General features: G+C 41.0%; 2 protein-coding genes across 4 annotated transcripts in view; one reads left to right on the top strand and one right to left on the bottom strand.

Moving 5' to 3' along the window:
• Positions 1-3,031: 3,031 nt before the first annotated feature.
• Positions 3,032-6,437, bottom strand: B3GALT9 (beta-1,3-galactosyltransferase 9). The gene is made up of 2 exons (XM_049629997.1): positions 6,432-6,437; positions 3,032-4,487 (listed from the first exon to the last, which is right to left on the bottom strand). Exons 1-2 carry the CDS (start codon positions 6,435-6,437, stop codon positions 3,384-3,386), a joined length of 1,110 nt encoding a protein of 369 aa, XP_049485954.1. The 3' UTR covers positions 3,032-3,383.
• Positions 6,438-9,200: 2,763 nt separating this feature from the next.
• Positions 9,201-9,296, top strand: part of FBXW2 (F-box and WD repeat domain containing 2) — a 32,776-nt gene continuing 32,680 nt past the window's right edge. For all 3 annotated transcript variants that reach the window (XM_049627993.1, XM_049627971.1, XM_049627978.1), the window contains exon 1: positions 9,201-9,287. The gene's annotated coding sequence lies outside the window, so the exon portion shown is untranslated. The remainder of the gene's footprint in view (positions 9,288-9,296) is intronic.

Here is a 9,296-nt window from a genome sequence, read left to right as displayed (position 1 = left end):
GAGTAAACGTTAAGGAGGAGTGGTAACATTCCTAAAGCAGGAAGACTCCCCAAACTCTTTTCTTATTGGTGGGCCATCAATTGTTGAGGGTTTTGCTTTTAATTTCTCAGATCCATCAAGTCAGTATTGAATTGATCAGAGAGAGATACTGACTCCTAATAACCAGAGTCAGATGGCAGCTAGTATATATAAACCAGGATGCCATCTCATTGATTAACAAAGGATGTGCTTTCTTTTCATTGACAAAATGTTCCCACCTCTTTCCAGTGCCCTGCTTTCTAACCGGAAGAGCACTCTGCATACCAATCCTCAGTCACAGGTTTCTGGGTGAGTATGTTATCTGAGTGTGACCGTTCAGAATCCAGAGCTTTGTTTCTTTTAGGCCATGGTGATGTTGATAAACCATCCCTGCTCTGTAACAAAATGGTCCTCAAGTTCCTGGAGTTCTCTTGTCCCTGGATTGATCATTTCACATTGATCAAACAGTGTGAGATTCTCGGTTCCACCATCTCCTATATCCCTCTGTGGGTCTATTTCTTCGTGTGTTTCCATACTAATCATTTCTCTACAGCTAATACCACTAATTAGGCTACAGCAAAGTCTTTCCTGGCCTGAGAAACATTCTATCTCTTTAAGGTGACTTTGTTTAATCTCATTCATGAAGTTGATCTTATTCATTTGACATCAGAGTTCAGAGAGTGGCCCTCTCCTATGTGTGGCCTACGCACTCATTCTGACTTTGCACCTGTGACTTTTTTCTACGATTAAATAAAATTTGAAAATTATTATTTATTTCATACTTTATTTCACATTTAACAAATAAACACTATTGACTGCTTATTATGTGCATGGCATTGGGAAAAAGTGTTAGACATTGTCCTAAATGCTAAGCTCATCTCATTTATATATATAATTTTTAATGTTTTATTTATGTTTTTATTAGAGCATGAGGGGGAGGGGCAGAGAGAGAGGGAGACACAGAATCCTAAGCAGGCTCCAGGTTCTGAGCTGTCAGCACAGAGCCCAATGTGGGGCTCGAACTCACAAAATGCAAGATCATGACCCGAGCCGAAGTTGGATGCTTAACTGACTGAGCCACCCAGACGTCCCAATCTCGTTTATATTTTTACATCTGTATTTCACAGATGAAGAAACCCGAGCTCGGAGAAGTTAAGTAGCTTATCTCAAAATCACACAGGTAGCAAGTGACTAATAGTGGAGGAAAATAGAAACAAATTTCTATCAGAAATAGAAATAGAACATTAGTGTATAGTAAGTACAAGAATAGAGAAAAACAGGAAACACCTACCCTAGACTTGAAGGAAGGTTTCTCAGAGAAGGAAACACCTGAAACTCGAAGAACCGGTAGGAGATAGTCAAGTGAGAAATAAAGGAGAGTAGCAGGGCAAGCAGGGGACAGACATGAAAACAGGAAACATTTGGGGGAACTACAAGGCGATACGGCCAAAGCCTGGAACTTAAAAGGGGAAAATTATAAAATTCTTAATCATTATTACTAATGGTAGCTACTGTTTCTTACAGATTGCACATTCCAGAGCCAGAATGTTAACCTGGCTTCCTGGTGGCTAGTCAACTGTTTTACTTGATTATATTTTGAGGATAATAGCAGACAAATGTTTGTCAAGCATTGTTCTAAAAGCTTTTCATCTATTAACTCATGTTGCTCTTTTTCCTCTCCCAGGAATAAAATACTATTATTACCCTGTTTACACATGAGGCTGAGGCACAGCAGAGATAAGGAACTTGTACAAGATCACACAGCAGATAAGTGGAGCCAAGATTTGAACCTAAGCTGTTACACTCAGAACATACGTTTTTAAATGCTACCTCTTCTTATCGGTCATTTTCTATGGGCCAAATCCAATGCTAGATGCTTGACATGTCTCATTTAGTCCACGGGTCCTACAAGGCTGAATCTGTACATAGACTGAGGCTCAGTATATTTTAGTAATATATCCAGAAATATGATGTAGTAAGTGTCATGGCAGAGATTTGCAAAGTGTATTATTTCGGGGACACCTAAAATTCCGAGGGCCCCAGAATGGGAACATTGATCTAGTGCCTAGTTATTCCACAAGAGAAATCACCAAGTGTGTTGTGAGTTAAATTGTGTCCCCAAAAAAGGTAATGTTGAAATCCTAACCCCTGATTTTTGTCAATGTGACCTTATTTTGAAATAGAGTTTTTGCTGATATCATCAAGTTAGGATGGGGTCATTTGGGTCCTAATCCAATGATATGTCCTTAGAAGAACGAGAAAATTTGGACACAGCACAGAGCAGAGATTATACAAAGTCCCAGACCCATGAGAGAAGGCCATGTGTGAAGATGGAGGCAGAGATTGAAGTGGTCTGTCCGCAAGCCAAAGAATGCTAAGCATGGTTGCCAACCACCAGAAGGTCGAAGAGACAAGGAAGGATTCTCCCTCACAGGCTTCAGAGAGAGCAGGGCCCTGCCAACACCTTGATTTCGTCTTTAAAACTAGTCTTTAAAACTACAACAAATAGGGATGCCTGGGGTGGCTCAGGCCATGATCTTCACCGCTCGTGAATTCGAGCCCCGCGTCGGGCTCTGGGCTGACAGCTCAGAGCCTGGAGCCTGCTTCCGATTCTGTGTCTCCCTCTCTCTGCCCCTCCCCTAGGCTCACTCTGTCTCTCAAAAATAAAGAAACATTAAAAAATTTGTCATACAAAATAAAACTAGAACAAACACATTTCTGTTGTTTTAAGTCACCGAGTTTGTGGTACTTTTTTTTACAGCATTTCTAGGAAACTAACTCAGAGTGTACACATTAGCAGGGAATGTGAATGTGTCGCATCCCGTCTGTAAAGCACTGGCTAATTAGAACTTGATGAAAATTGCTTTACAAAGAGTTAGCTATCCAAGTCCATATACTATGTGGTTCATACTTTTAAATTAAATGTAATTCCACTACCCAATTAGTAAAATGCTTCCTGCTTACATACAAGATGACAATTTTGTTCAACAAATTCCTTAGTGTTTGCCTTTAATTCTGAGCATTCGCAAAAATTAGTTGCCATTGCTATTGCTGAATCATGACAGTTCCACAGAATATGATTTTTATAAATTCAATGACTGTAAAGAGAAACAAGACTTTGGGTTATAATTAAATGTCATGTTCTCCCTTTTTTGGATAGAATGTTTTATTTTGAAAAGAGTGCTATCTCAACTTAGATTTCGTAACATGAAATCTCAATATGATGTAGTACATCCGAGCACTAATAACATTTTGCAACTCGCTAAAAGAAAGTACATAAAACACAAGGAAGGAGGGATGCTTTCTATAACGAGGTATGAGTTAATTTAAAAAGACCAAATTTATAATAAACAGCAAAAAAAAAACTAATCACCCAAATACATGCCATCATTTTTTATGGTACCCATGTGGAAACGTTTAAGGGTGTCAAAGTATGTCAGAAGTTTGCAGGAAATGAGCCCGTAGTAAGTCTCAAACAGGGTACATTCTTTCCCACTGCTAATTTCCTTCCATGCCAGGGGCATTTCAATATCTGTAGTTTCTGAGGATGTAAAAATGAACTTATAGCAACATCTGTTGTATCTGATGTGCCTTTTTCCAGAAAACCTTGAACTGTGGATGGGTATAAGGCCAATAGACTTTGCACAAATTCCTACAAACACATCAGCAGGAACCATTATGGGTACTTCTTTGAAAACCACATACATCATCCGAGCCACATCTTGGGACATAATAAAGGCCTCGCCACTGCAGTAATCTGGGTAGTACTTTTCTGGATACTCGCTAAAAGGGATAAATTCTTGACTATTAGGATCCCTGTTGGGTGTATCTTGATGGATAACTCTTCCTACATAGACATCCTCCAGGTGATCTTTCAGATTAAGAAGATAGTCTACCAAGCTCGGGACATTGACAAACATCTCTTCATCAACCTTAAGAATGAACAGGGCATTAGGGCAGAAAGTCACAGCCCACTGCGTCATCGTGATGATTTTCAGGGTTTGGTTCTCAGCACTGTCCAAGAAGATTCCTTGAATTATATCATTATTCTTATGGGACTCTTTGTCTATTTCTTGCTGGGTAGTTACCAAAACGGGCATTCCCAAAGCAAACAGTGTGAGAATGTGGTGCCCTTGAACACTGGTCACGTTACCCCAGGTTTTCCTGATGAGGTCCCGCCTTGTTCCATTTCCCGGGCTACTGAAGATAAGAGAGAGTAAAAATATATTCTTCCCTTTACACAGCTCCGACTGGCTCAGGATGTAATACTTGGAAAGATTACTTCTTAGGGGCTCCGTGTTCAATTTTCTTGCCTTCTCCTTAATTTCAAGAGCTTTCATATCCACATAAGGCAAAGCATGCAGAAAGTATTCTTCCACAAAATCAGCCCCAAAAAGCAAAGCATGAAACAGGATAACATTAAATAGAATGAAACACCACTGGTGAGTCCGAAGTCTGCAGAATGTCACCTAAATAAGACGAAAACACATGTTCATTCAAGCTTCGTCTCCATTCTTATTTTTGCCCCCACTGAATGCTATACATACTTCTTACAGCACTTAGAAATACGCTATTTTTAAGTGTTTCTCATTTATTTTTGTTATCTGTCTCTCCCACTAGATCATGGTCTCCTGGACAGCTGGCAGAGAAGAGACAGCTCTCTCTTCTCCACTGTTGCAGAGTTCAGTATTTGGCGTGAAGTAGAAACTGAATAAAATGCTAGTTGGTTGTTTTCTCGCTTGTTTGGATGAAAGCCTACTTACTATATGCAAGGCACGGTGCTAGACATTGGAAAAGCAAAGAGGAATCAGGCATAGACATATGGATATAAAGTAACAAGCAGAATTATTGCGCTAAAAGCCTACAGGAAAAGATATGATTTTTTTTTTTTTTCTGAAAGTGAAGCACTTGGATCAGTTTCTTCTCTAATTACAAAGGTCAAGGGCTATTTTTCCATGAAGTGGTTGCTTTTGTTGGCCAGTGGACAATGGCTACTATCAAACATTTACATCCTTCTACTATGACTTTCCAATTTAATCCGATACTGATTTCTGACATTGTCTGTTTTAGCGATGTCCCCTAATCCATTCGACACATCTGCCAATATGGGCAAATTCCCGCTATCTGCATAGCACCCCTTCAGAGATCTAGGATGGCTCTGTGCCAAGCTTACTCCACATCATCAAAGAAGATGGAAACTTTCCATCTGGAAGGGCATATACAGTATCGTAATATAACAGAGCAAGGGAACATTAAAGAAATTAAATTTCTTTTTTTTTTTTTTCGTTTATTTTTGAGACAGAGAGAGAGACAGAGCATGAACGGGGGAGGGGCAGAGAGAGGGGGAGACACAGAATTGGAAGCAGGCTCCAGGCTCTGAGCCATCAGCCCAGAACCTGACGCAGGGCTCGAACTCACAGACCGCGAGATCGTGACCTGAGTGAAGTAGGACGCTTAACCGACTGAGCCACCCAGGCGCCCCAAAGAAATTAAATTTCTATTGGAGTTTGATTGACAAAGCCTTCCATAATAATAGTTACCTCTTACTGAGCATTTGCAGTGTGTCAGGCACTGTGCTAAGCACTTTAAATGACTTAATTCACTTAGCCTTGGTAACATCCCTTTCATATAGGTTATTTCCAAAATTAAGGTGAGCATCCAAGTTTAGTAACTTGCCAAAGATCATCTCAGTGGGTAAGGGCGTGGGGAAGGGTCATAATTGGAACTCAAGTCTGGGAGAGTCCAAAGCTTAACCACTGAGAATCCTGACCCCCATCTTTTCCTTTCCTATACCTAATGAATAGGCAACAAAACAAAACAAATCCCTGCAATTATAATCTGAATTCCATTCCATTTTCTCAAAGCTGATGATGTGCACATAGAAGAAACTTCAGCTTTCTCAAACCTATTTTATTTTATTTTTTTTTCAATATATGAAATTTATTGTCAAATTGGTTTCCATACAACACCCAGTGCTCATCCCAAAAGGTGCCCTCCTCAATACCCATCACCCACCCTCCCCTCCCTCCTACCCCCCATCAACCCTCAGTTTGTTCTCAGTTTTTAAGAGTCTCTTATGCTTTGGCTCTCTCCCACTCTAACCTCTTTTTTTTTTTTTCCTTCCCCTCCCCCATGGGTTTCTGTTAAGTTTCTCAGGATCCACATAAGATTGAAAACATATGGTATCTGTCTTTCTCTGTATGGCTTATTTCACTTAGCATCACACTCTCCAGTTCCATCCACGTTGCTACAAAGGGCCATATTTCGTTCTTTCTCATTGCCATGTAGTACTCCATTGTGTATATAAACCACAATTTCTTTATCCATTCATCAGTTGATGGACATTTAGGCTCTTTCCACAATTTGGCTATTGTTAATAGATATCAAATGCTTCCAAGATTTAAGAAACTTACCTGCATGTTGTCTGTGAACCGTTTCAGGACTTTGGAAATTACTGAATCCAGATGCCAAAATTATGTCCAAATGTATCTCTCAGCATCATTCCAGTCTAACAGCAATTGAGGTAAGGTGCTTTGTGCCTGAGACTTTAAGGATAAAGTTTCTTTCCAATCAACTTGAGCTTTTGTCCCAGAATACCTGCTGACTCCATAGGGAAGCAAGTGCAGATTATGTTACAGCTAGAGTGAATCCAGAACAAAGAATGGAGAACACAAACCTTTTCAAACGCTTCCAACCTTGTATATGTTTTGAAACTGACCTGTTGCCGGTATGCTGAATTCCTGGTGAAACGTGTGGGGGAGTTGAAAGAGCAGTTCACCTACATCACCTCTCAAACATCATAATACAAGGAGAAATGTCATACAGTATGTTTTGGAGTGCTCTCAAGAAGCTAAACAATTGGACTAGTTCCTGCTCCCTGGTATATGCATGTGCAAGACATGTACTAAACATCAAGGAATACTTATCCCTAATGGGTGCTTTTTTTTTTCCTCCCCAAAGAAACATCGTATGAAAGTTTGGGTTTATGTCTCATTGGGAAGGATTTTGAATTCCTAGTATAGGCTATGCAAGAAGTTTACTTAATCAATTATATGTCACCCCAACTACCTACCCAGGCATTTTTTATCTCAAACTGGAAAACAACACGTAGTCCATTTTAGCCAGAACTGAAGGAACTCAGCATTGGCTGTTTGCCGTTTTCCTGGGGGCATGAATATGTAGGGATTATTCCAAACACTGTTTCTACCAGCAAGTTTAAGAAAGGAAACAACATTCAGCATATTTTCATGTTCCTGTCACATAAGCAGTGGTATTGAGCAGTTGTATTGAGCATTCTGTTTTCAGGCAGGGCTGAACCATTTTCGTCTTTTCACATGTTGATGTTCCTGCCTGCCACTCAGGGCATTTTTTTGTAATTGTTTGGCTAGGAAAAATGTCAATGTTTGCTCAGCCATTTGTCATGCAATCTTGGAAATTTTTACAAAGTGGGAAAATCTAACCTAAAAAAAATCATCTGAAAGGAAATTTTTTATACATTCTAAGTTTAACAACTAAATACAAATCCTGTTTTGCAATTTTCATCTCTTAGAGCTATAAATTTTGCTCCCAGATCTCCTCTTGCTTCAATTTAGACAATTTGGTTTCTTTGTTCATGAGAAGGTCTAACAACATTGCCTCTAGAGCACCTCTGTCTGGGATTTTCAGTTTGATTCATCAAACTCCTACCACAATTTGTTTGCTACAAATTGATAGGGGTGCTTGTTTTTCTTAATTACCTTGGTATTGCTTTGCCTTTCATAGAGGTTATCTGATCTGCATACACATGTCTTCCTAAAATTTCTTATAATGTCATCAGTCACTGTTTGGCTTAGATGTCTACAGAGGCTTTCTGTTGCCTACCAAATCAAATTTGCTCTCGTGGAGCCTGACTTTCAAGACACCATACTTGGCTTCTACTTCACATAGTCAAATTTTTATTTCCCATGTTTCAAGCGTACTAGATGGACGCAGGATGCTGGGCGCCTTGGTCATTCCCTAACACTAACTGGATATGTGACTGTCTTACTGTCTATATTACATGTTCTATCTCTTGGACCAGTCTGTTCAATAGGGTAGCCATTAGCCACATGTGGCTATTTATATTTAAATTAATTAAAATTGTATTTCCTCAGTCACATTAGGCATTTTCAAGTGTTCAGTAGTCACAAGAGGCTAGTGGCTGCCTTATTAGACAATGTAAATAGGGGACACAATTGTTGAAAGTCCTGTTGGAGGGTGCTGGTATAAGATACGTGTGTTTGCAGTTTATGAGCCCTTAGGGAGAGACAAGGAGAATTTAAGTTCTTGAAGGGGGGGGGGGGCTGGGTTGCAATCCTAAGATAGCCGGTTATGATGACCTTAGGCAGGATGCTTAACCCTCTTTTGACCCGGGTTTCCTCATCTCTAAAAACAAGAGTTAATAATAGTAACTACTATGCAGGGCTACTGTGGGAATTGAATGCGGTAACACAAAGTGATCAGGAGAGTGCCTGGCACATAGGAAGCACACAATTTTTGTTCTTTGATGCTTAAAGATTTATGCTTCAGCTTTCAGTCCTCAGAAGGATCACACGAGGAAGTACTATAACTGCTATGCAGAAGACGAATATAAATCCAGAGATGTTACCTAAGGCCAACGGCACAGCCGGAGTGTCAGAGCTGGGATTTGAACCTAGATCACCTGCCTCCTTTGTTTCGTTCACCAATCCCCTTAACTTGCTTTATTTTTTTCGTGAGCACTTGCTAAGACTTGCACCATGCCTTGCTTAGTTATTTATCTGTCAGCCTCCCCCGCTGGGATATAAACCCCAGGCGGCCGGGTTTTTTGTACTTTTTGCTCACTAACCCTATCTCCTAGAATAGCGTTTGGGACATGCATGATAGGCGGCTCAATGGGTTGTTTCACTTTGGACACGTGTCTGAAATTTTCCTCCCTCTCCTCCGAAAAGTGAGGATAAGGAAAAGCGCCACAGAGTTTGTGCAAGGTCGGATCGGTCCGACGAAGGACGTCAAGGCTCCGGACAAATTCCGATACACGGCACGGAAGTTAAGTCGTGGATGAAGCGCCACAGGTCCCAGCTATACTGCGCATGCTCCTCCTCCCTGGGCGCTCTCCTCAGCCCGCCCGCTTCCCCCTCGAGGCCGGGGCCGGAAGTGCACCCGCGTCCGCTGGGCGCCGCGGGCGGAGGGACGCGCGGAGATGACGCAGGCAGCACCGGAAGCCGCTCCCCTGTGAGGTTGCAGACCCCGAGCGGCGGCCGCTGGTCCAGGTCTGTATG

This window comes from Panthera uncia, chromosome D4 (assembly GCF_023721935.1).
Source record: "Panthera uncia isolate 11264 chromosome D4, Puncia_PCG_1.0, whole genome shotgun sequence".
NCBI classification, from domain to species: Eukaryota; Metazoa; Chordata; class Mammalia; order Carnivora; family Felidae; genus Panthera; species Panthera uncia.
This window is presented reverse-complemented; position numbering and strand designations above follow the sequence as displayed.